The 27,227-nt window shown below is 42.8% G+C and overlaps 1 protein-coding gene across 2 annotated transcripts in view; it reads left to right on the top strand.

Annotated features, from left to right (window-relative positions):
• The window catches only part of SOS2 (SOS Ras/Rho guanine nucleotide exchange factor 2), a 54,479-nt gene that overhangs the window by 14,877 nt on the left and 12,375 nt on the right, over nt 1-27,227 (top strand). The window contains exons 3-13 of one of the 2 annotated variants that reach the window (XM_086462005.1): nt 1,498-1,629; nt 3,452-3,616; nt 4,285-4,488; nt 6,013-6,156; nt 10,390-10,500; nt 12,177-12,275; nt 18,282-18,409; nt 18,791-19,446; nt 22,310-22,391; nt 23,086-23,208; nt 26,661-26,764. In XM_086462005.1, the coding sequence (XP_086318131.1) occupies nt 1,498-1,629; nt 3,452-3,616; nt 4,285-4,488; nt 6,013-6,156; nt 10,390-10,500; nt 12,177-12,275; nt 18,282-18,409; nt 18,791-19,446; nt 22,310-22,391; nt 23,086-23,208; nt 26,661-26,764 (1,948 nt within the window). The remainder of the gene's footprint in view (nt 1-1,497; nt 1,630-3,451; nt 3,617-4,284; nt 4,489-6,012; nt 6,157-10,389; nt 10,501-12,176; nt 12,276-18,281; nt 18,410-18,790; nt 19,447-22,309; nt 22,392-23,085; nt 23,209-26,660; nt 26,765-27,227) is intronic. The other variant, XM_086462006.1, reaches the window with a different exon arrangement.

Here is a 27,227-nt window from a genome sequence, read left to right as displayed (position 1 = left end):
GATCAAGGTCTAAAATCTCAAGTTAGAAAGGTTTTATAAATAGAAAAAGCCCTTCCAATTGTTCCCAAGAAAACAGTGGGAGCCAGTAAAGTCGGAGCACAAAAGGCGTGTGTGACTTGTGAATCGCACTAAGTTGAAGGACAGCCGAGTGCCACGTTGCGTCCATTTTGTGGGCGATCTCCTGGTAGGATCTCAAGGAAAGTTCCCTTCAGTTAACCACCCCGGAGCTGTCGGCTGCTGTCCAAGAGGAAAGGTCACCGTGTGTTTACCTGGCACCGACAGCTGAGGCAGAAAGTTCAGCGTTAAATGGCCACGTGCAGATATCTAAAAGCTGCCTCTCAGAAGGCCTGCGGCCTCCTTTTAAAATTTCAGAATCTGTGCAAAAATCCCTTTATTGAAGGGACACAGATTTCACCATTTTTCTCACCTCATCTATAAAATCTCTCCTCTGAGAGTTTGCCACCCGTCCAGGCCTCAGTGTGGCCGAGGGCTCAGGTCCAAAGCAGAGGTTGGACACGGCACCGCGCCGCGTACTGTGCCTGCCCGGCTGTGCCAGGGGGAGCGAGGGCACCGCAGTGGGCCGTGGTGCGGCAGGAGCTGATCGCTGCTCCCCCCTGAGCTGTCTACCTTAAAAAACCCTATTTTTCCAAAGTCACTGAAGCAATCCTCAGGGTTCAGTTCAGACTCGTTCTTCCAGCGATTCGTCCCCCAGCTCACAGGTGCTGCAGCGGGAAACCGGGAGAGCTTCATGGGAAGGAGGACTGAGGTCTTGCACAGGTTGCTGGGGGCTGCTGAAGTGTGGGACCGCTGCCCAAAGCAGTTTGTTCTGTTGTGGGGGTCATCTCGCCCGTTCCTATAGCACCTGTTGAAACGTGAATTTATATAAAAGTCACCTGAAATTGCATACGGTTGGACACCATGGTAGTGGGGGCTGTAAACTGCAGCCTCTGTGCCTGGCTGTGCAGCGGGGAAGATGCTCCTGTGTGGGCTTGAGGAGTCCAGAGTGTTAGAGCCAGCCTTTTTCATGAATCACAGCCCTTCTAGTTAGAAGATCCTGCACTTTTTTTTCATTTCTGCCATAAACTTGATCTGACGTAGGGCGAGTTACACTCTTTTTATGAAACAGGAACAATCCCAACTTGTTTTTTTCATTCAGACTGTAAACTGTTTAGTACTTCCTGATGTGGTTTATATTTTGCGCTCCTGGTCTCAGCTGAAGTTTCTTGCTGCGCTGGTGATGTAAAGATCCTAGAGCAGGAGCTGTTTTAGTTTTGAAAGGAGTTCTTCGTGCTTAGGGAAGGGAGATTGTTTGGGATTATGGAAAAGAGTGAAGCTGAATTGGGTAAGAAGGAGAGAACAGTTAGGAAAATGTGTTGCAAACACTGAGGAGGAGGATAATTGTCTATACTACAGGGGAAGTAATTTGCTGTTTTGTTTTTTTTAAACTACTTTTTGATTACTGTGGTTAATCTAAGTGCACTCTTTATGTTTGGACAGGAGCGTGTTCAAAAGACATTTCCTCATCCAATAGACAAGTGGGCGATTGCTGATGCGCAGTCTGCTATAGAGAAACGAAAAAGAAGAAACCCTCTGCTGCTGCCTGTGGACAAAATACATCCTTTATTAAAGGTACTTAAACGGCCAACCTGATGGCTGCTGCTTCTGCCCGCCACACACCCCCAGCTGTGTTACTGCCCTCCAGCATAACCTTTAAAGTATTCCTTTAATTTGTGTGAAATCGGGGAGCTTTCTCATATTGGCTGAAAGAGTAAAGAGTCACCACAGAACAGGATGACTGTATTGTAGCGTGTGATAATAGCAGATCCCTAAATTCGTTGTGTTCTAGACATTGGTGTGTTCATGTATGACTCTGCTTTGAAATATGACTAGTTTGTTTTTAGCATCAGTGAACCCCAAACAAACTGAAATCCCTTACCTGCTTCAGTAGCACTGTTTTGACACCTTTATTTGTTTCAAAATGCTGCAGAAGCCAACCAGAAGGAGAGAGAACAAGTAGATCCTGTTCCTTGTGTACTGTCAACTAAGACGTGCAGCGATGTCCTTTCAGTTACTGTTGAATGTCACTGATGCCTTGGTTTTAAAATGGATAGGTCTGTAACAAAAGGCCAGATACAGAGTTTATTGTTGCTGGGTTTTGAAGAGGAGGGTGGCCACCTCGGTTCTGGCATGTCGTGTTACTTCTAACGGGGACAGATCTCCTTGCTTACAGTCTGGATTTAGTGTCCCGCAGTCAGCCTGTGTTCATACTGCGCCCCTGTAGAGCTGGGGTTTTCTAATGACAGAACAGGGGATTTTTAAATCTGTGTTTAATCACTTTTAGATCGGTGCCGAATCAATAGATTCAGGCTGATTCGACCACTGCTCTTTTCCTGGTATTTCTTTTTTACTATTGATTCTGCTTTTTGTTTGTAGCTTAAACGCTTTTCTCCAGGGGTGGCATTGTTGCAGCACAGTTTCCAGCTGCATTGAGAAAACATTATTCAAGCATAAGCAGAAATGAAACCACTTTTTCAGGTGTAGTCACTGTGTTATATTCACTGTGTTATATACAGTGACTCTGTTTGTGATGGTTAATGAGAGGGGAAGAGATGTTAGGAAAGAAAACAGCGTTAAATTTCTGGACAACACTGGCTTTCTTTTGTGAAGTCTGGTTTAGAAGTGTGTGGACGTAGGCACAGCATCAGATTTTCAGAAGATGCATCAAAATATGGTAAGAACAAGACTACCTTATTCAAATGCATGAACTTACCTGTACTTACTCCCGAGAGTCCTGTCACAGGTAAGAGGCCATACGGTGTGTGCTCTGCAGAACATGGAGTTTCCACAAGAACGCGCAACGTTGATCATGTTTTTTTCTGTTCAGACTTAATAATTAAAGTTTAATTATTTTAGGTAATGCAGGGATGCATGTAGCTTAGTTGTTCAGCCAAATGTAAAGGGTGGACTCAAATGGATTGCAGTAGGTAACAGGTTGAACGTACAGTCTGTAGTTTCATGAAAGACAACTTTTTCCATCAAGAACAATTAGAAATGAAGCATGCTGGAGAGTCCAGATTAGGGCCAGAGTCCTGCACTAAGCACAGATGTAGACTAAAATTTTAAGTACAGAAGTGAAGTCCCTTCCTTGAAGGAACCCTATTTTTGTGACTCTCATTTTCAGAGGAAGGGTTATTGGAAGTTCTGTAGCTTTTCGTCTGTCAGTATACGGCAAAATAGCACAAGGAAGTATTTGCAAGCATTTCCGTTGAGGCGGCTGCTCAAATCTCCATTTCATGTCCTTTGCCCTGGCTATTGCATTCCTGTAGATTGTCAACACAGACAAGTTCCATTTCAATAGAAAACTCAGTGTGTTAATTGTCATTCCGAGTGAATTTCTGTAATAAATAGCTTTTTTTTTTTTTTTTCCCCCCCTCTTGGTTTCAATCTGCAGGAGGTCCTAGGTTATAAGGTAGATTACCATGTCTCCCTGTATATTGTGGCTGTCTTAGAATACATCTCAGCTGACATTTTAAAGCTGGCTGGAAACTACGTTTTCAATATACGGCACTTTGAGATCTCCCAGCAGGACATTAAAGTATCGATGTGTGCTGATAAGGTAAGGAGTTGGGATTAAAATAGTCTTTTGGGCAGGTACAAAGGTAGAGACCATTTTTCTTTTTTTTTTTTTTTAGAAGATATATTCGAGGTGGGATAGGAGGAGAGACTGGATACAGAAGCTTCTCTCCTTATTCATGCCAGAACTGTCACAGTAAAGACTTAAGTTTAAGTTAAGCCTGTTAAGTTTTGGAACAGTAGTAGTGCTTACAAAACAATGTAAGGACAGAAAATGATGTTGCCTTTATTTCTCAGCTGTGTTACTGTCCTCCTGATGTCGCTTTGTCCTGCCAGCTCTTTCCTTCTTTATAATACAGAAAAGACATTTAGTTTTCATCCTCATAAAAATGAGAAACATTTTTGTTTAAATTTATCTTTATCAGGAGGGTTTTGTCAAAGGCTTATGCAAGATGCCTTGTTTTCAAAGTTGGTTCTGCATGAATTGTAACTTGTTTTCTGGGTCGTACTAACTTAGAAAGGGGAAAATGGCTTTGGCAACTGATCCAGCCTTCTGCTGCCAAAGTTTAAATATTACTCCCTTGTGAAAGTGATCACAGAAAGTATTGTATTAAAAACTCAAAGGATTTCTCTGAACACGTTGAAATAGCCAAGCTTGAGCCAAGTGTAAAAAATCAGGCTCGCATGTAATTTTTAAAATTTCTTTGCTAGGTTTTGATGGATATGTTTGATCAGGATGACATTGGTTTGGTTTCTCTCTGCGAAGACGAGCCCTCTTCTTCTGGGGAACTCAACTACTATGACCTAGTGAGAAACGAAATTGCAGAAGAAAGGCAATATCTGCGGGAGTTGAATCTGATAATAAAAGTATTTCGGGAAGCTTTCCTATCAAACAGAAAATTGTTCACACCTAATGTAAGTCCTTTAATAGGTTATTGATGTGTAATGCTAGTTGCTCCATTAGCAGCCACAACATATCAATTTTACATTAACTGTGGTGGAGGTCAAATTAAATTTGATTTATTGTCTGTCAGTGCATAATGAGCGTTGACTGTATGTGAAATAAAATGGAGGAATTGCCATTAACAGTATGAAGAGTGCTGCTCTCTGAGTGAAGCTTAATAGACGTAGTTCCCCGTCAGATGCCAGCGATAGCTGGGGTCCTTTGGTCACGTAGGTGATAGTTACACTTTTGCTTAACACAAAAATTAACGGTTCTCTACCTACATATACAGTGAATGCAGATGAATGCTCAAATTGACATTTGAAGCCTACCCCAGGGCACCCCTATCGGCAGAAACTACAAGTAAAACAGCCCTTGGCTCTGGTTTCTCCAGTGTGTGACTGACTTGTGAAGAGAATCGCTATTTGATAAATGATTGACACATTTGATTGAAATTCTGTGTGTGGCAAATTCCGTTTTGAGGCTGCTGGAGTCTAAAAAGGAAGCACAGATCTTGTAAGAGAAGAAGTAATAATGAGGGGTTAGTGAATCCTTCCTGGGGGGAGGAAGGAGAAGGGGACCAGGCCAGCAGAACCTGAGCTGGGATTTTTAGGTGATACCAGCAAGTTAAAAAGAGAGGCAGGAGGAGACGTTCGCATTACAGCTGGGTGCGGAGGTTCCTCAGTAGCTGATAGGATATCAGAGAATTGTTAAATGTGGGGACAGAATTCAAACAAAGATGATGGGAGGAGAAGGGAGCGATATTTTGGAGCTGAGGAATATTCTTTTGTTATATGGGAACAGGTATGAGAAATTTCGAGGTCGCTTGTTCCCACGAAGAGATTGCCATGGTCTTGGCGCTGGCAGGAGGTCAGGCAAGCTCTGTGGTGTTAGGTTGGGGCAGAGGAGGCTTCCGAGGAGTGTGTTTCGGAGGGGTCAGAAGAAGAAGTGCAGGTCATTGGAAGGGGCTGCTGCCCAGTTGGGTGTGTTTGCCGTGTGTGGGTTTGAAAAATCTAGAAGTAGCATTTGGAAAAGGAAGCTGCTGCTTCCTTCTCTGTACCCAGGTAGTTTTCTGCTCCAGCAGCCAAGTAGCCACTTTAGTTTTACCTGTGGTTTAGAGGATCTGACCTTGGGGCTGCTTTAAATTGTCTCTTCCTTGTTGTGTTCTGAGAGACAACCATCAGCAGAGGGGAAAAGAACAGCTATGGATTGTGGCTGAAGAGGCCAAGGGGTTCTGTCCAAAGCACTGAACAGCCTGTCCCGGGCCTGGGAAGGATGGTGTGCTTGCTTTCGCTGCGGTGAGGATTGTGCAAGGCTGGCTGTGCCCAGGCAAGCCTGCAGGGCTGGGGAGACCATGTCATTTAACTTTCTTCCCAGCTTTTTGCTGGCTCCACTCCATTTACCTCTTGGTTCAGACTTCATGAAAACTGCTCCGGTAGTTACGTAACCAAAATAAATTATTCTAAACGCTGCTAAGATACGTTTTATATTTGCAGGATATCGACGTGATATTTAGCAACATTTCAGATATTCATGAGTTGACAGTGAAGCTTTTGGGATTGATTGAGGACACCGTTGAAATGACTGACGAAAGTAGTCCTCATCCTCTGGCTGGCAGCTGCTTTGAGGATCTCGCAGAGGTATGGTGTTTTGTTTTGCTTTGTTTAAAATCACTGCTTGTTTTATTTTCTTAGTAAACTTTTGGTCATGACTCTTGATACCTCTGATAAATTTGCAGTTGTAAAATGTCCTTTCAATAAGCTCTGAACAGAGATCTCCCCTCCCCATTATTTAGTAGCTAAAGTGTGTTTTCTACCCATTGCAGAAACGATACCAAGCGGGTAAGCACAAAACTAAAATCTTATTTTGGAGTGGGAATTAATTGCTACAGCTCTGTAGGGATGTGGATTTGAAAAGTGTCTACCTGGGATTGCTTACTAAAAGGAAGTGGTGCTTCTGTTTTTGTAGGCATTGGTGTCAGGCCCGGGGCTATCCAAAACTCGTAGCAGTGGGACGTAGATCTGCGAGATGAGTGACTCCCGTAACTCTGGACAGGGAGCTAACTGTGTCCTTAATTCAGGCAAATGCACTGTGACACATCTGGAATGGGAAATGTCTCTGCAAAGCAATCACTCTGGGAAGGAATGAAGTATCAAAACAGACACGCAGCTGAACAGAAGCTTACTCGTTCAGGGTTGTAGCCAATGTGCTCAGATACCCACTGACCTATAAAATAGGTATCAAAGAGTAGGGATGAGGAAAGGCGCTGCACATGGATCTGGTGTGGCTCGTACTGGAACATTATTAACGGTTATTTTGTCAGGTTTTTGGTTTTGTGGGCCTTGAAATACTAGAAGGACGACAGAAGAGCATCACAAAACTAAGGTTTTTGAGAAAGTGCTTTACGGTGAGATAGAGCTCGGTTTAGTCAAAATAGGGTAGGTATATAGGTACCTTCGTGACCTGAAAATAGAGTATAAAATGACTCTGGAATTCAACAGAGAGGTACACAGCAAAAAAGCAGCGCCTGAAAGGCAAGAGGGCAGTTCGGCGTAGAAATACACCACACCCTTTTAACTGCCAGGGGAGCGAACTCTTGGAACAGATTGCCAAGGTAGGTGTGGAGGTTTCGTTGTCTTTGGACATGTTTAAATGGAGGCTCCTTTTTCTTGAGAGGTGCATTGAGCCCGGTTTTTTGAACCAAAACGTAAGGGTAATCATTTAAACCACACTGACTGTATTACAAGGGAAGTCGAATGAGATGTTCTGGCCTGAGAGAGAGAGAATATCTGGGTTGAACCACATGGTGAATGTGAAGATCATGGGTTTTATCCTGAAATTATGATATTTATAAAGAAAATGAGAACGAATAAAACTTCCATTTCACTTTTACAGTGTTCAGTTTTTAAAATCTGAGGACTGCATGAACACACCAGTACCATTTGGAAAATGATCACATTTTTGTGGGTGTGAAGAATGTGGGTCCTTCAGCCCGTGTGCCACTCGCTCACAAAATACGCCATAAAGATAAAGTTTTCCCAGCATTACTTCAATAAACCACTCATGTGACATTATCCGTAGGAAAGTCCATTTGACCGAGTCTTCGCTCTGAAGTTGTTAAAGCGTAATTGCTTATATAATGATAAGGGGAAGCATTTGAACAATAAAATAAGTAGCTATGACATTACAATTGAAAAAAGACCTAAAATTTGACATAATACAGCGCTGTCCTGGAAAACACGCCTGTCTCAGTGGATTGCAAAAGCTACTCTTAGGCATCCTGTGCTTTAAGGGAGACAAATCCCTTTCAGTGAGTAAAAATCTCACCTGATTTTCATTAACTGAAAAACTTAAAATAGGAAATGAGGAACAGATTATTCTTCAAACCTTTTTGTGCGGTAGGTAAGTTTGGATTTAATAATTCAGTTAATACGGAGCAAGACCTGCTTCGTAACTAGGCTGTTCATTTGATCATCTCACGTGTTGACAACATCTTTCTGTGAGTATTTGCGAAAGGGATCGTTGAAGAGAGATACCAAAGTGTTTATTTGCTCTGCCTATCTCACTGCCAGGCTTGTCCACTTAGTGTTTCCGTTATAAAGGTCCTTCAACTTATTTGGAAGGATAATTAAAAACAAACAGCCTTTCGAGCTGGGATCTTCCTGCTTTGTCTGGTTTTCTACAGCAGTTCTCTGGAAGGTTTAAGCATAAATATTGTCGTGGTTTTGAGATAAGGAAGTATGGGAAAAATCAAACATTTTTTTCCTGGTCTGGAGGAAATTTGAAAACTTGATGCCTGACACGTAGGAGTGGGAGATGGATATTTGTTAATATGCTGGTAAAAAATACTTACTTGGTGGTAACTTGGACACTTCTGACTACTACGATGTGTTTTAATGATTACCTGAGAGAATCTCTTCAGTGATGTTCAGCTGGTGGCGGGAGAGCCTCAGAACCCAGGGCAGGGGTCTCTGTGCCCGCTTTGAGGTGGTCTCCAGAAGGCAGCTAATCAGGCAGGGTTATTATCAGCAGATTGTCAATTTGTTACGCTGGTAGTTGTGGTTCCATAGGAGAAGTTTTAGGAACCCACAAAGCAGAAGAGGTGGAAACCAGTGCACTACAGCAAAAGGGGCTGAAACACCAGCCCAGAACTATATGCTGCGTTTAGATAACTTAGGTGAGTGTCAAGTTAACGTCTCCATATTCAGTCATCTTTTTGTTAGGCTCTTGGGGAAGGTATCCAGTGCAGTTTGTTTCAATCTGGTGCTCAAAAAAAGCAAACACAAAACCTCGAAATACTAATTGGAGCCTGAGTGGAAGAAATGGAAAACACTTCTAAAATGCAGTAAAAAGTTTTAAAAGACGGCACAGAACAAATATGTGTCGGTCTGGCACCCCCAGTACATCTGCAGGATGCCGTTTTGAGCAGGAGCTGGTGGAGCAGCGTCTGCCCATTCGTGCTCACTACCTTTGGGTGCAGCTGCACCCACACCCGTGGCTGACTTGCTCCTTCTGCAGGGGTTTACGTTCATTTTTTCTTGGCTAGTATGGCAGAGAAAAGCTGTACATGCGGTGGATGTTGTAAACCAAGACCCCCCCCTGTTGTTGCTTGCGGGTAGAGGGCAGGTGTGGGGTAAACAAAAAAGAACAAAGCCAAGCTGTAAACTGGATTCAGATTCTGCTGAAGAAAACCAGCCTGTTCAGTTAGTGTCTAATCATTTCTCTTCAGCTGCTGAGTGCCAAACTTCCCCCCCTTCATCCCCTCCTCCCAGATGCAATCTAATGCGAATGGACAGCGATGATTAGAACTTGATGAGGAGAGCTGAGAGTGATGATTATAATTTGCATGTGAAAAGAGAGGGCATTCTGTGCCTCTCCTTCCCACAAAGAGTTTAATTGCAGCTGCCCCGTGAGTAAGGTGGGAAATCCCCTGGACCCTCTGCAAATGAAAGACTTGAGACTTTACCTGAATGTTCCAGTGAGCCTTTGTGGTGTTTAGTACTTCCAAATCCTGCAGCCTCTACTCTGACGAGCTTTTCTGCGTTAAGGTGAAAAGAGGTATGTGCTTATTCTGGGCATGGTGCCATCAGCACCGGATAACCCAGTGATTCATGAGTGATTCAGCCCAGTGAATCTGCAGAGACTGGGGAACAGCCTGACAGGCTTGGGAGCAGGTGATCTATGAGCCGTCAGAAATTAGTCCTGCAGAGATTCATGTACAGTCAGGTTTGCATCCCATCCTGCTGCAGTTGATATTACAGAATTGAGGCCAGATACTCTGTCCAGAGTCGTAATTTTTGCGCCTGAAACCCTTGGTGTCACTAGAGGACTTTCCTCTGAGGCTCTTTCAGACCAGCTGCTTTGTCCCAGTGAGATATTTCCCCGCCTTCCGACATGGCCAGAAGAGTGTGCAGAAGTCCAGTGCTTATGACTGACCATCCTTACGTGGTGTACCCTGCAGTGGTGGTGGTACAACGATGCCTCCTTGTGACAGCCTCCAAAGTTCGTCTTTACCTGCACTTCTTTCCCAGGTGTCATTCTTTATTGACAGAGAGGAGGTAAATCCCCCTTCTGTGTGAAATGTGGGTGGGCTGAAAGCAAGAACTTCTCTTGGTTCCCACTGCTTCAGTAGAACAAGGTCCGTGTTAGTGTTAAGGATGGTGAGATTGAGGAATGCTGAGAAAATGTTGTGTGCATTTAAAATTTGGAAGTGAAAAAGCGTTGTGGTTTAGTGAATATTTGTTTTGCAAACTCGATCTTTTCTTGAAAAGTGCCACGTGTGTATCAGTTTATTAAAGGAATTAACTGTGCCAGCTGGGACAGAGGTATCTTGCATCCTTCATGTATGTATATAATTCTCTGGTTTTATTTAGGAGCAAGCCTTTGATCCATATGAAACCTTGTCCCAGGATATTCTCTCTCCACAATTTCATGAGCATTTTAATAACTTAATGGCAAAACCTGCTGTGGCTCTCCACTTTCAGGTGAGTACAAATGAGAAGTACTGAACTGCTTTAGTTCTCACTTTTCAGAGGTTTAAATTTTGTCAGTAATTCTGTACTTCCTACTGAGGAAGAAATCCTCTAGATTGTGACCTTTCTTCAGTGTAAGATACTTGGACTCTTCCTGTAAAAACTGGGCATAGCTCTGACCATCCATGAGTCTTTTGCAGGTTTTTATGTCCTCACATCAGACTCTCTTGCTTGAAAATTGAGGGTGACTTCTCATACCTGCTACTTCTCTTCCTGTTCTGCCTTTTAATGCCAAACGCAGGCACCCAGGCACAATATTTTCATTTTCTTCCATACGCATCCCAGGTCCTCTCGTTTGGCATCGGGGCTGGGACTGGCAGTTTTTCTTGAATCATTTCTTTAATAGGACTATCCATCAAGATCATCCGTGATTTTTAATTATTTTTTTTTTTAAATTACTTCCTTCTGCCAATGTGGCAGATCTATTAAGGCCTGCTGTTCAGCAGTCTGAGCTTGGGTTCAGAAATGCACTTGGCGAAGCTGCCGAGCGAGTGTCCGGTCGGTGGTGCTCCCAGATAAACCCATTACAGTAGCACTTAGTTTCTCTGGTTCGCTGGGGCCCGCGTCTCTGCGCGCTGAGATTCCTCTGAGCCCTTCCTTCAGGGTGAGTGTTTCCTCTTCAGCTCTGAGCGCTTGGTAAGCTGGAACGTTTCACTCCCAAAAACTACTTGGTGAATGAAGTAGGGCCCTTTATCTGCCTCCCTAGAAAATCTAAAGCCCAGAGCTCTGTCCCAGATTAAACTGGTAACAGAGTCATTTGACGGTGGGTCTGGCCTCCTTTCTGACTCTCCTCACCACAGCAGAAAGGTTTGGGATTTCCTAGGGATGTTCCTTCACGCTGCTTCTCCAAGCTGTGGAGTGAAGGTGGAGGTCCAAGCTCTGGGCCATGGATGTATATGAGCTGTCTCTGGCAATTGTAGAGAGATGCAGCCAGAAGTCTTAAATGGGAGGAGAGGTGGTTTTCAGAAAGGAGATCAGGTAATTCAGTTTCTGTTCGATAGTTACCTTGATAGGGAAGATGCCAGGGATTTCACCATCCTTTGGAAAACCTCTCCTCATCTTGCAACCTGAATTATTGTGTTAGTTAACTGCTGGGAATGGGAAAAGACTTCTGACTCATTTTCGAAGTCGTAAACTTGTGATTCTCAGTTCCTGAGGGAGAGGAGATACTAATATTAATTTCTTCAGTACTCGATGAGACCTCCATGTCTCTGTGGTATATTGGATGTAAATTGGGGCACAGCATACGTCACTGGGAGGAGAGGACATTAGAGGGAAGTTGGTGACAAGTTCGTTAGATTGTATGGGAGTCCTGGCTGGTCTTTTTAACATTCCAGTGTTTTCTTCAAATTCTGCAGCAAACTGTGGCCCAGGGTAAAACATGTTATTTTGGAAATGGGTATGAGCTTTTTTTTTTTTTTCAAAATGTATTCAGGCATTTTCTGCCTTGTGGGATGTGGCTGTTGACTGGGGAATAAGGCACGCAGCTTAGCCATAGACAGTGCGTTATTTTGGGCTGCCGTCACTTTGAACTAATGCTAGAACTAAGCCGTGCTGATTTCAGGGCCTGGTCCAGTCCTGTTTTGGGTATTTCAGTGTAAGTAATCCTGTTTGGTTTTCCTTTTCAGTCTACTGCTGAGGGGTTTAAAGAAGCTGTACGATACGTCCTCCCACGACTCATGCTTATCCCGGTCTATCACTGCTTGCACTACTTTGAGTTACTACAGGTAAATGAAGCCGCACTCTTGTTTCCTGCTGAAAATCCTTCTTAATGTGGAGGATCTGAGCTTTTAAATAGGCCATTAGGTTTTACTTACTGCTTCTGAAAATGGAAAGATATGAAACCATTAATTTGACACCAGTTAGTATATGTCTGAAAAGTAAAATCATGTAAAAAAAAAAAGTCTTCAAAAGCATCTGTTACTCTGATATGAACATTTGAAGTAACTGTACTTTGTTAAACAAACCTTTCTTAAACTTGAGTTCTAATACAGTTAAAAATGCAATATGCAAGTCTAACTTCTTCTTTGCTTGAGTTCTGAATTTTTTGTCTATTCAGAAAAAGCTAAGCATAATTCAGATCAGTACTCTCAGTCTTAAGTCACACTCCAGTTGCAGCTCAGCTGATCTTACTTTGGGGGTTGGGGAGGCACTTCCTTTCAGCAGAGTCAGAATAATCTGTTCTTAATGTCCAGCCATTTGTCCTGGGTCCTAAATGGAAGAAATGCAGCAAAAAATATCATTTTTCATAGCTTACCACACTTTCTCCGTATTGAAGAGGAATGAAAATAACACTTATTTTCTTATTTTCTGTCTTCTAAGAAATGACGTTGATGAAATGTCGGGCTTTACAGAGTTCTGATTCAGGTGATAAAACGTTATTCCTGTAGGACATATGTCAGGAGTCTTCCCATTCAAGTTGTTTAGGTTGGCATCCAGTCCATAGTTACGAGCAATTCTGCCTGTTGAGGCATTGCTTATTTTAGAACAGCCTCTATTGGTTTGACCACAGATCACTTGCACATACTTTATTCTGATGTGTACTAGCAAGGTGGTTCACATCAGGAGATATTTCCCTTGAGTGCCACAGCTAAAAGCCAAAAAGTAACTAAGCGTGTCTCTTTTTGCTTACAAGCAAATGTTTTTGCTGTGAGTTATGAGAAGAGAGGCCAGCAGTCAGCAGAAATTGAACATCTGAGATCTATAATAATCATTCTGGAATCAGAAAGAATAACCTTGCTGTAGAAAATGCAGGATCTTGAAAAATATTTAGATCGGCGTTTTTTAAAAGCAGCTGAGGATAACGTGATTCTGTGATGTAAAAAAAGTTTCCATTTGCCCCATTGTGTGGGGAAAGCTTGGAATGCTTAGAAGGGTAAGTGGATTATTAACTCGCTGTGATATGCTTAAATTATACAGGTAAAATATCCTGTGGCTATAGCTGACATGTTGAAATAGCAACAGAAACTACACTTTTGAGTCTCAGTGTAACAAGCGATACTAGCAGTGTTGTACAGGTGGGGTATTTGGTCTTCCTTTGTGTTTCAACGAATTTACTTGTACGAAGGAAGGAAAGGAAGCTTTGCAACATGGAACTTAGGTGTAATACAATATAAAATTTTCTCAAAAGAATCTCAAGCCAGAAAAATAGCAGTTATTTTAAGACCAGGTCTGTAGTTAATATCTGGCACATGTTCCTTTTTTTCCTTTCTTTTTTTTTTTTTAAGTTCAGTCTTGTTTTCATTGTGTCTGCCGTGATTTTTTGCATATCCTGATTTAGATAAGTAAAAATAAGGAGGCTTTGTTTTGACCCACGTACCACGCATCTCCAGTGTATGGATTTACTAGTATTTTGTAGAAAGGTTTAAATGGAAGGTTTAAATCTTGAAGCATTTCGATTGATAGTCAGTTTAGAAAACAGTGAACAAAACCTCAACCAACCCTAATGGTCAGTGAACTTTTCTCTAGATTACTGCACTGTCTCTAGGGAGAACAGAAACTTTACATTGCCATAGTTTTAACATTTGCCTTCATCAGGCTTATGTTTCTATAAGGAGATCTTCCAAAAGATAACAAACTGGTCAAAGAACTAAAAGATGACAGCAGAAGCACGGCGTGGGTCTGCCAGCCTCGCTGTGAAGGGAGCTTCGTAGATACGTCTCCCTTTCAAAATAGTGTAACTTCCCTTTCCATAAAGGTCATAATGATAATTCTTCAAATCTTTGTTCACCTTTAAAAGACATAATTGGATTCGTGACCTATGTTATGCTGAAGGTCAGGCTAATTAATGACCTGTTGTGTCTTGAAGCTGGGAAGTGGAGTGCATCGGTCTGAAATTAAAGAATGGAGCCGTACGCTGCAGTTTTGGGAGAATCTAAACATTTAATTGACTTTACAAGCTGCGTAGTGTTTGTCTGCTTTCTAGGGAAATGTTAATGTTTATGCCCTATTGAGCACATAAAACTTAAGATTAAATGCTTTGCAAGCTTCATAGGGGTTTTTTTCAGTGGCAGGAAAGGGTGGTGGCTACTTCTGTGTTAAAGCATGGCACAGAGAAGACAATTTGGTTTTGATAGCCTGTCTTAAATCTGTAATGCTGCAAGAGCTTTCTGTCTCCTGGGGGCTCTGAGTCTGCTCGTAACTCCCATTAATATTGATAGGATCAGGTTATACAGCCACATTCTTAAATTTCCTCATGTCCTTGAAGAATAACGTGTGGCAGATAGTGCATTGTTTCTTTTCTTTGTTTTTAATTTGGATAATACAGCAGGATGCTTCATGAAAGATAATATTAGGCGATGCCTTTTTTAACCTGGGAATTTTAGCAGGGAAGATGATTACTTTTTGCCTTTATCCACAGTGTACAAGATTTCTGAATAGAATTGGAATTCAGCTGCAGAGGCTGACACTTGCCTGTCTGGAATCTTTCTAACCTTGTGAGCACGGAGCAGAGCAGAAATCTTAAAATACCGCTCTGTAGTGAATCATGGTAGAGTCTGTTGTGATCACTTCAGCTGCAGGTTTAAAATTTGAATTTTATGTTGTACTTTGGAAACATCCTAAATTTACAGCGGTGGTTTCTAAAAAGCGGAGTGGTTTTAAGGTTAGAGAAAGTATTTATTCAACAATATTAATATATTATAAACTGTGGGTACTGCTTCTCTGTTACCATTGTATTTGTCTTTAGGGAGTGTGGTGGAGAGAGACCTATCAAAAATGGAAGCAGGAAAGCAACAGAATGCTCATATTTTCATAGCTTCAGTAGGGAGATAAGCTAAGATTGAGACTGTTACTCCTGAAGAAAGTTACCGAAAAACCCCTACTGATACCAAAAAACCCCTACTGAATTGGGAGATAACTAAAATAATGAATGATTACAGAAGAGCAAGCCTCAATGTTTGCTCTTTTGCAAAACAGCAGAACTAAAGTGAGTGAAATTCAAGGGTGAAAAGCTTGAAAATCCTTTCAGGCTGTAGAACTTTCCTCCTTCATGCAAAAACCTGTTTGTGCGGCCTCTGAGCTGCATTAGAGACTCCTCTTTGCCCAAGCAAGAGGCATAAGGGTTGGCCGTCTTTTGGAGACCCCCGTGTTGGATGTGGTTGGTTTGGCAGCTTTTTGTTAGCAGCCGTATAGAGGTCACCGGGAAATAGCCTTTGGACCCCTGTAGTCGGAGGGCAGGCCCTGATGTCACTTTAATGTCACTGCTTGTTCAAGTACTGGCAGAAAATGAATCTGCTGCAGGTTGTTTTGGGATGAACGATGATAGCAAAGGTTGAAGGAAGTCACAGTAACGAAATAAAACTATCTCGAAGGAAAAAATGGAAGTAATGATCAAAAGATATTGCAAACAGGTAACCCAAATATATTCCAAAGGTGATATTTTTAGTTGATTATCAGGGTATTTGGGTTTAAAACATGATGCTTGACATTTCCAAGCGTGAATGCCTTAATGCTGGCAGAGTAGAGGAGAGCTTAATGTTTCATCAGACTTTCAAGCTCCAGGTAAACGTGTCTGTTGAGACCAGAGTTCCAGCAAACAGTATTCGTTGCATGCAGTGCAAAGAACTCTAAGGGGTCATATAATCCATCCAAATCCTGAGCAAGATGCCAGTTAGATGTGTCATTAAAACCCTGAAGGTAAGCAGAGGTCTGTTCAAGTCCAAGAAGGCTTTCCTATATTGAATGGAGAGTATATCCTTCCTTCTCATGTGACTTGCAGGCACCAGATTAGCCCTAATGCTTGCATGTGACTCGCTGTGTTGTTATCAACCCAAAACAGATGAAATTCTGCTTTTGGTCTTTTCTGCTGTTACCTAATCACTGACTGATGGAGAAACCCTGGTCGGTATTCTACAGGATCACCATGGTGTAATTGAAGTGAACGGTGTTCTTCATTGCTATTTTCTGACAATTTTCTGTACAATAAATTGAATAGTTAATTATCTCAGTTTATCTGGTATTTTAAATATATCTGGCATAAACCAGGACCACCTTTTCTAAATATTTAGATTGTTTCTCTAACAAGCATGTTAGGCTTTTGCATCTGCTGTTTAATCAGAAAGATGGTTGTTAAGAACTGGCATTTGGGAAAGCAAGATGTTAGTCCGGTGATACGGAGAAGAGATACGCTTCAGGTGATCTGCTGATCTTCAGGGATCCATGCATTAAGATGTAGAAATGGATTAGATTACTTCCAAATGCGTGTGTTTGTTTTTTTTCTTTTATAATTAAAGAAAAAAAAAAAAAACAAACCATGCCATTCGATGTCAGTTAACTGCCAAAACAGCTCCCTCTGGAAAGGAGGAGATGCAAGAAATTCTGGTCAGGACATGTGAGGAGAAAGATTATTTTAGAGCCGGTAGCTTTTCCCACCTTTAGAATTTTGCACTTGTCAGCTGTTCACACCCTGTTTATGTTCTTTGCATTTCTGTGGCTGACAGGAAGGAAAAGAAGGGTTTCCACAGATGGAGACATCTTGTTTTTCCCTTCCCTGTACTGTTCCTCAGCTCCATCAACTTCCCAGAAATTTTTGGCCGTGAAACTTTCATTTCTCTAATATGCAAGATGGAGGTTGTTTGGGCATGTGAAAAATAAAAATTTTAGTAATTTCAATTACCTGAAGAGAGTGGACCCATCTGGTCAAATCCTGTTCTCTCAATTACTTTTAGAGGAAGCTACATATCCTTGCTGAGGGAACATAATGGGGAAAGGAAAAGAAGGCTTCTGCCATGCTGAGTGATTGTAAGTAAGATTTCTCTTAAAGTATGTAGGTAAAACAAGAGCTTATCCAAAACTGCGTGGCATATTGTCTTAATTTTGCCCAGCAATCCGTTTGCTTGAATTTTCTTTTAAAAAAATTCATACGATTTTGAACATGAAAGGAGTTGAAAAGAAAAATCTCTTTTCTTTCTATCAGTAGTATTTTAGGAGTGATCACCTTAAAGAACCAAAAAGAAGTCATTGTGAACAGCCTTTGCCCAAAGCATACTGCTGCCAGGTGTATGGAGGTGATAGGCAATTCAACAGATACTCCCAATGCAAGAAGTTTCTGCCTAGTGGTGGAGGCGGATCTAGTCTTTATAAAAAGGAAGTACACTGATTCTCACTGTCTTTACATTTTGCTATTAGTAGCAAATCTTGAATTTCAGACTTTTTGTTTTACTATGTTAAGTTTGCACCGTGCAAAATTGACGTTTTGTCTCGAAATAGATGAGTTTGCTGAAGATGGCAGAAGTTAGAACGGTGAGAAGCAAAGAGAGTGTCTTGGTCATTCTGACTTTTAAATTTGCTCTGAAATGTTGAGATTAATTGACTCGTTGAAGGAGTTGTACACATAGTTGCATAAAACAGTAAGTAATTCTCAGCTATTTCAAACCTCCAAACTATTTAATAAAATCAGTTGTGAAACAGGATGTTGTTGAGAAGATGACAGGAAAACCAGTATCTGACAATTAGCGTTGGCTCTCGGCAAAAGGGTAAAGGGTTCCCTTTCTAAACTCCCTCCTGCTCTCGCCTGTTGAGTTTTTACTGACTTTTCCTCAATATCTGACAGATGCTTTTTAGCTACATGCATAGCTAGTTTTGAGTGTGCTTCTAGTAATAACTCTCTCGTTGCCTTGAAGTCACTGACTTCACTGCGTGCGGTAGATAACGCGGTGTAGGAATGTTTCTCCGTCTTCCCACCCTTCTATAAGTTCGACAAATCTGAAAGGAAAATGTTTATTTTGTCACAGCAATTGCAGGAATGCAGTGAAGATGAAGAGGATCGGGAGTGCTTGAAACAAGCCATTACTGCCCTTCTGAATCTGCAGTGCAGCATGGAGCGCATTTACAGCAAGCACTCCCCGAGACGTCGGCCTGGGTAATAATCCACAAAACGACTCTGCTTTCCCAAAGCTGGCAGAGGAGGAGATAAATTCTGTGGAAGGAATTGTAATTTTTTTTTCTTGTTAGATAATCTGTGTATTTCCTTCTCAAGGCATGTTTTTACATCAGTTTTCATTGTAAACGGAGCAGCAGCCCAAAACCTGCACAGTCCCCTTCTATGAATAGTGTCAGTATCTTACTCCTTCCCTAGCCAAAGCAGGGCGTGTGGCTTATTTGGAACAGAAAGCTAGGTTAGGGAGTATTTAGGGCAAAGAAATAACGATATAAACAATTAATTTAGTTGAGTGTTTTGGTCTCTTGGGATGGCAGATGTGGAGTGTGCCCATCGTGATTTTTTTTCTTTTATTCATTCAAGGGAGCCGGTCTGTCGCTTCTATAACCGACAAATAAGAAGCAAGCACTTGGCCATCAAGAAGATGAATGAAATCCAGAAAAATATTGATGGCTGGGAAGGCAAAGACATTGGGCAGTGCTGTAATGAATTCATCATGGAAGGTGGCTTGACGAAAATCGGAGCCAAACACGAACGCCACATCTTTCTCTTTGATGGTTTGATGATCAGCTGTAAAACCAATCACGGTCAGTCACGGCTTCCCGGTTACAGCAATGCGGAGTATAGACTGAAGGAAAAAATTATCATGAGGAAAATACAGATTATTGATAGAGATGACACATCTGAATATAAACATGCTTTTGAGCTGGTGTCTAAAGATGAGAACAGTATGCTCTTTGCTGCCAAGTCGGCTGAAGAGAAGAGTAATTGGATGGCCGCTCTGATTTCCCTCCAGTATCGCAGTACTCTGGATAGGATGCTCGATTCGGTGTTACTGCAAGAAGAAAACGAGCAACCACTGAGGTTGCCCAGCCCAAACGTGTATCGTTTTGTGGTGGAAGACTCTGAAGATAACATTGTTTTTGAGGACAACTTGCAAAGCAGGAATGGCATCCCTATCATCAAAGGAGGAACGGTTGTGAAATTAATCGAAAGGTTAACGTACCATATGTATGCAGGTATCCTGTACATTCCTTGTATATATGGTTTTTAAGATCAGCCTGTATGGGTGGTGAAATTAATCCTTTTATCTGTTAGTTGACTGATTTTTTTTTTTTTTTTCTGTGTATAGTTAAATGAAAGCAAGATTTGCAGGGAAAAAAAAAAAAAACAAACAACAAACAACCCAGTATCTGTTATTAAATCAATTGGCTTTTCTGGAAAAGCTGTAAGAAAATTTTGGGTATGCAAGCCTTTCACCTCCCCCTCTCCCCACTCCCTCAAAAAGTGTCAGTGGTCTAATAGGAGCCACTAACGTGCGTCCTGAGGCTGTCATGGCTGTTAGAGGCAGCGTGACTGCGGAGGCAGAAAAAGGTTGGAGGTTGTATTTATTATACTTCAACCTGCTGCTTTGTGGAGTCCCTCAGTAGACAAGGATGCGAATCACGACCAGCATTCTTCAGACTGTGAAATGCCACCTTAAAGCTGCAGAAATGAAACCTTGAAGTAGTTACGTGAAGTGCTAATGTTGATGAAAATGTTAGGCCTTTGGTTTGGGGTGGAAAGCACGCACTGAAAGGGGACACAGCGAAGCTGACAGACGGCTGCCGGTGGAAGTGGTATGGGATTTTTGTAAAGAACTTCTCCAATAGTAACAGTGCCCTTCGTGCTTTTTACAAAAGTGGCTGGTATTTAAGTGGGACCTTTCTGTACAACTAAGGCTAGGGAGTGTGGAGCTGTGTATTAAAAAAAATAAATTTAAGAAGAAGCACTTCCCACGTTGAAGCTCAGTACTGGTGCAGCTGGTTGGTTTGCAAGTGTAGCTGTGTTGCCTGTGAGTCCCAAGTCACCCGTTTCTAAAATGTGACGGGTTTCAGTGGCTTGTGATTTTTACCTCTTTTCCTGGATGAACGGCTGTATTTGAGTGTTGGTTTGGTGACGTAACTTCCATTCTTACAGCACAAGTACTTGCCTCGGGAATCCTCGGTGAAAGCGTTGCCTCTTGGGCTTCTCTGTGCTCTTTCCAAACAGTGTTTGGAGCCAAGACTAACAAAATCCCTCAGCCTCCACGAGGGCATCTCGATGACTTAACAGCATGTGGAGGGACTCTCGGCAGATCTTGGTGGTGCTTTTTGTTTTTATTTAGGTCAAGATAAGCTTTTTTTTTAAAAAAAAAAAACCTGTCCATTTATTGTAGGTTTGTGTTAGTTTCAGATTTGTTGGAAGCAGGCTTTGCTCCAGCACACGGGCTCTGCGTTCACAGAATGACCTCTGTCACGTCGAAGTCCCCAGTTGATACCAGATACCGTGGGAGGTAGCAGATGCAGAGTTAATAAACTCTGGAATTTAAATTGCGAGCCATTATTAGTAGCCCATTGCTTGTGTTTTCTATTTTATAGAGGATGTCATTTACAAAGATGTCAAAATTAATAAAAAGGAACCTACTCAGGTTAGAGAACAGAGTAGCAGCCCCCATTTTAAGAGAATTGCTGATCCTGGTCTGCAGAGCAGAGCTCTGCCGGCCTGTTCAGCAGTAAGAGGAAGATTTACTTTTAAAATGTCATAAATAGTACTGAGGAGTGAATGTAGATGGGATGTGGAAGCAGAACAGGCCAGCGCAGGACTGGGGTGTGAACTCAGCAGCCTTATCACAGAATGAGAGCGCTGTTACTTCTGGCTTGCAAGCACGTTCCTGTATATGAATCCCTTAAAAATGTTGAGTAGTGCTCTGCATGGAATTTAAGCCTTCTGAAAAGCAGTGTTTGTCTTAATCTTTGGTGGGCTTATTGGAAGAAATTCACTGCCGACACGTTGAAGACTGCTGCTGTAAGCTACCTGCACCTCCTGCTGACAGACTCAAGACTGTTTACAGAACAGCAAGAAAAAAGAAACTCCCCACGACCCAAAATCCACACATCTGAGCGAGCATAGGCACATGCATTCTCTCGGCCTGGTTTTCCTGTATTTCAGCATTCATTTGCTCCCAGGCAGCTCTGGAAGCGGCCGCATACCGCCCAGCAGCAGTGTCTTGCCCCCATTACCCGTGTGAGGGAGCGTGCTGCTGGGACGTCAGGGTTAGGCCCAGATGATGACCCTTGGCGGCTCACACTAAAGTGGTTTGTTTATCAGCTTGCTTCTTCTCCATCTAAAACTATACAAGAGACTGGAATGAAAAGGGATTAAGGGAACAATATTTTTCCTTTACTACTTCTCATCTAGCGGAGTGGGCCCAATAAAACGCGTGGTAGCTTGCAGATGGGCACGTCTCACGGGAACACCCCTACCGCAGCGGTGAGAGGCGGCAGGAGGGGAGGTGTGGTGGCTTGTGGAGATGCAATGTCTCGAACTGCTGCGGGTATTTGCTTTGTAAGGCCCCTGCTGCTTGTCGTGTTCCCCCGGCTGGCTGCTCCGCAGAGGGTAGCGGTGTGCTGCAGTGGTGTGGCTGGGGCAGGCGTGCAGTCCCCACTGCTGGAGAGTTTTTAAGAAGAGGTAAGACAAAGGTTTTTTCGGGGTGGTACAGGTGGTTTTGATGTCAGGAGAGTAGACAGCCTAGTTCTGCCGTGTTTTCTTTGTCTTTACGAAATAGCTGCATGTTCAGGGAGCGTAAGGCGTTCCGCACGCCAAGAGTGAGACACAGTTTTTGAGAGAACGGAGCTTGAGTAGTTTAATACTTTTGCAGGGGAAATGCATCAAAGAACTAAGTGAAAATTTTCACAAGCAGTATGATTTGTGGTATTTTTCAAATTACAGTGCTTCACTTATAACCTTAGTGTATTTCCTGCACTTTAGGCTGTTTCTGTACAGATATGTGTATTTGCTTTCTGGCATTTTGCAGTTGGATAAAGAAACACTCCGTTTTTTTTTTTTATCCTGTCTTTGCAGATCCTAATTTTGTACGTACTTTCCTCACCACGTACCGCTCCTTTTGCAAGCCCCAGGAACTGCTGAGTTTGCTGATTGAAAGGTAAGCAGTCGTCATCCTTTCTGAAGACATTGAAAGGGTTTGTGTGTTCACCCCCTCCTTTTCTGCTCAGGTTCTCAGCGCCACGTGGTACGGGTTTTGGTGAAGTTCATAGAACAGTAGCTTTTAAAACGGGGTACAGCGATGCAAGTTTATAAGGCAAGCTTCCTTTTTGTGGTTTGTTAAGGTAGTTCCCTGGATGAAGTATTAGTGAGAGCACTTGGTGTGCCTCACCTGTGGGGTGGTAATGGTTTGAACTGCTTAACTTGGTCATGGGGGTGTGTTTGGGTATATCTAAGCCTTCAATGCGAATAAGAACAGAAATGTTTGAAGCAGTTTGTTTGAAAGGCGCAAACTCTGAACGTAAACAGCATTTTAATACAGGGCGATAAAGCTGCTCTTAAGCTTTCTTCTAATCTTCACTTAATCAAGCTAGCAGGTCATTAAAAACCTCATATCCTAGTCTAGACATCTTGTGATGACCACAGAACTAGCGAATTACCAGGGCGAGGGCTGGGTGTGTTAGCCGTGCACAGCCAGGGGAGGAGGGAATTCCAGGCAAACTGGATATTAGATGAGTGCTTGAGTTTCACCACAGTGAAATTTTTTGCAAAATGCAATTGGTCTTCATGTCCTACATAAAGGGTTTGTGATTTACCTTAATTGCCATCGTTTTTTTGGGTACTTTTATTCCTAGGTTTGAAATCCCAGAGCCTGAGCCTACAGAAGCAGACAGGCTGGCCATCGAGAAGGGAGAGCAGCCCATCAGCGCGGACCTTAAGCGATTTCGCAAGGAATACGTCCAGCCAGTACAACTCAGGTTTATTTGCTTTTAAATTTGTTCTGTTAAAGCCAGATTTTAGTCCACTGATTATATGGTGATCCTGGAGGCAGTAATCTCTTTTGGAGACTGCTGTGCTGTCAAGTAGGGACTTATCACTGTCTGCAGCCAGACTAATATCCCAAACCATGTTCTGATTAGTCATACTGGCTGCTGTTGTTGTTGCAACTGTCCTTTGGTTCTCTGCCGCTCACAGCTGCCATCACCACCCACAGGAACGCTGTATGGCTGCTGTGTAAAGCGGGTGTGGGTGAGAGATGTACAACTGCGAGTGGTTCTGCCTGCGTTGTGAATGGATTCCTTGTTAGCAGGCCCTAGGAAGATAGTTCCTCTGTTTCCCTTTTTTTCAGTCCTGCTGATATTTTACTCCTTTTCCCAGCCCCGTTGGTGTATTTGCACACAGACAGGGAGACTCTTGTCTGTACTGCACATGGCAGCAGGCTGCCGTGGATCTTCAAGGTCTCGCTGACCAAGCTAACGTGGGGAACAATTAACTGTTTTTAGCGTGAATGAGGCTGATTGTTTCCCTGATAGGAGATCAAGTCAGGAGGAGACAGATCACAACCACTGTTTGCTAGAACATCTTTTATTCATGAAACTGTTTTTATTAGTAGCATCAAGATGTTACTATTAATGACAGGTAACCATTCGTACAGCCCCCTCAGTTATTCCGTTACCACACGCAGTCATTCGTAGTCACCTGTTTGGAGCAACAGCAGGTTCCTCGAAGTGAAGGGTCATAGTGACATGTCAGTACCCTCGAGGTAGGTGTTCAGAAAGGCACTTGAGGGTCCCATTTTCATCAGATACCTGTGTGCATATATATATATATATTAAAAAAAAAAAAAAAAACCAACAAAATAGTAAGTATGTGTGTACATAATACTGTAGTTTTCATCAACCACCACCTTCTTGGATGTGGTCCAAGTTGTACAGCCTCCATGTAACCTTGATACTTGTGGGTGCTCATGGCCTTGTACAGATTTATGAGGCCCTTGGGGTTCTCAGTTGATCAGCCTCTGTGGGTTCAGCAGGACCACTAGTCCCCAGAGTTGGCAGTTCTTGGGAGAGCTTTGCACGCTGCCTCTCAGCACATCCTTTTCCTGATTTCAGCTTGTTCTCCGGTAGCTGTTTCTGCATCCATCCACAGAGGTGCCTACAGAGCCCCTTCACAGAAATTCACACAGAACAGGCTTTTCTGGCATAACTGGCTTGAGAGTTGCAATGTTGTTGTATTGCTTTTGTTGCTGTTTTTTATACCCTCCTCTAACTAGGCTTGATGTTGCTTGAGGACCTCCTCACAGTGCCCCTTTGCGTGGTACAAATGCATCTTGCAGCACTGCTGACTGCCATAGCTGAGCAGGACAAGTGAACTGGAACCTGTAGAAAAGCTTGAGGCAGCAATTAGCCATGTTTCTTGCTGTTAATTTACAAAAACTAAGTTGTTTTAGCACTTTTGCCTTCATATGTTACCTTTGAGCTGTTTGAAACCTGTACCCCGTTCCAAAGTTTCCAGGGTCTTTTGGTTTTGGTTTCTGGTTTCTTTCCTTGTTTGAGAGATTAGGACACCTCCTAATGTGACAGCTACTCTTTGCTCTCTAGTGCTATGGTTGGTGAGCTGAGTCCCTTTAGTGGTGCCTGCTTGATGAGACACGGTTTAAAGCTGCTATTTAACACACACCCTTCTGTGGCTTGTAGTTAATCTTTGAATTTAGGAGATACTACCTGTTTCCAGTAGCTTGAAACTCTTAACTTTCTTACAGTTGAAACTAAGTGCCTGAATTTGAGCTGTTAGATTGATATGCCCAGCACTTTGTAAATTCTGATACTGTTAATTGCATTGATCGGTACTTCAGAGAGATCTGAGATTTGGGAAGAAGGGGGAGAATGTGAAGATGCTCGTCCCTCCCTTCCCTCCCAAGCACTCGCTCCCCATCTCATAGAAAATGCTGTAGGCATGCTGTGCAGTGCGTGTCTTTGTACTGTCTTTGACATTTCATCTTAAATGCATGTGAGGTCATGAGAAAGAGGAGGTGCTAAGCTGGAAGTGCGGTCAGCAGAACCAGCCAATCTTTCTTGCTTTTTCAGTATTATTACCGTGATATCTCTAAAGGCAAAGACTGTTTAGATAAGAGCCTGTAGTACTGTTACTGGGAACTTGTTTCAAAGCATCGCTCCTTTTGACAGTTAGAAGCTGTCATTAATTTCCAGCCTAAATGATCGGTTTGGGTCACTGTTCTTTCATGTGAGAAACCTTATTCTTAGGCACTGAGAAGAGAACCATTTAATTCTCCATGTATTCACGTAGAACACCCTTCGTTTGACTGAGCTAAACCAGCCAACTTCCACGGTGCTCCGGCTGACGACAGGCTGGCAGGTTACAATCAGTCGCCTGCCCTGTCCCTCTCGGATGTTCTCGCCCCTGCCCTACAGGGTTGAGGTGCTGCAAACAGTAGCCTGATACACAGTTAGTACTGGTTTACCTTAATCTCCTGAGCTGTGAGGAGTGGGGGCGTTCAGCAGCACCCTGCGTACAGCTGAGCCGCTTCTGCAGATGGGGCAGGAGTAACCCCACCTCACTGTAACTCTCCTCCTCTGAGCCTGAGACCGTGGGCTCTCCATTAACCCCGTCACCCTGTCCCGCCTGATGCATTGGCACAGGAAAAATCGGTTGTGCTAGTTGACGTAGGAGACTTTTTTGCTCACCCTTCAGGTAAGGTGACGTGGTGCACCCCGATAAATCGCAGTTTTGAGGTACGAGCTCAACTTGTTTACCTGAAGAAGAGGCAAAACAGTTTTACTCTGACACACCCTGAGAGTAGAAGGCAGAGGAGCAGCTGTAGTTCACTTTTAGACGCTTGTTTATTAGTGGTCTGTTTAAGAAAGCATAGAGAAGAATCAAGAGGAAGTTTGGTGTTATCCTTAAAGGAAGTGCTGGATTTAGTGCGGCCGTTTGTGTAGTTGAGGAGTTGTATACGTAGGGCAGTACGCTCGCCGCAGCTTCGAAGCTGAAATTTCTGTATAGGAAGGAAACAATTACAAATTTGTTTCTTACCAAATGGGAGATCATCATTAGCTTTTTCAGTTTAAAAAAAAAAATTGCGTTAGAAATACCGGTTTTATTTGATTTGGTCAGTTCTTTTCCTGAAATCGCCCCAACACTTACATAAGATTTTAAAAAACCACCAAACTACATATATGCTGAGACTGGAAAGTTAGGTTTTCAATACCTGGGGACTTCTGTGGTCATTGGTGCCGTGCTTAATCTTTCTTCTGCCCCTCTGTCCGTGTGTGTTTCGGTAGTCGTCTGCTACGTGACTCTGTACCTCGGTGTTTGTAGAATTGTGTTTCATTTAGTGTTTACGTGGGATGAGCCTTGGAAGTCCTTAACGCCAAAACATAATATTTCATTTTTTTCTCTCCTTCCTCAGAATATTAAATGTTTTTCGTCACTGGGTAGAGCACCATTTTTACGATTTTGAAAGAGATCTGGAGTTACTAGAGAGATTGGAGACGTTTATTTCCAGTGTAAGAGGTACGGTAATGGTGGTCCTGTTGTTCTTCCCCATTTTGGTACAACCTGCTGGTCTAATCCTGGCGGGGTTTAGGCGTGAGAATATCTTTGCGTAATTTTGTAATTTGTAATGAGTAATTTTAATGCTTTTAATTGAGCTGTTTATGAGACTCTCCTTTACATGAGCAAGCTTTGGCCTGGAGCCTGAACAGCTACCAGAAATTACTTGAAGCATTGTGATGTTTACCTTAAGTGTATTTACTTCTGGACAGTAACGTGCCTCCTTGCCTGACTCTGTAATTCAGACTGTCGCCTTCCTCCTCCCTGTGTTGTACTCACAGAGAATTCCTTCCCTGTTGGTTCCTGAGACTAGTTTTTTCCCTCTTGTACTTTCCCCAATAATCGAAAGTTCCAGCTGAAAAATCATTATCCTTTTAGGAGAGGGCACTTGACCCAGTGGGTATCGCTTCCTCTGGAGCAATCC

This window comes from Leptosomus discolor, chromosome 3 (genome assembly GCF_034619465.1).
Source record: "Leptosomus discolor isolate bLepDis1 chromosome 3, bLepDis1.hap2, whole genome shotgun sequence".
Taxonomy (NCBI): Eukaryota; Metazoa; Chordata; class Aves; order Leptosomiformes; family Leptosomidae; genus Leptosomus; species Leptosomus discolor.
Note: the sequence above shows the minus strand (reverse complement) of the source record. Positions and strands in the feature narration are given on the sequence as shown.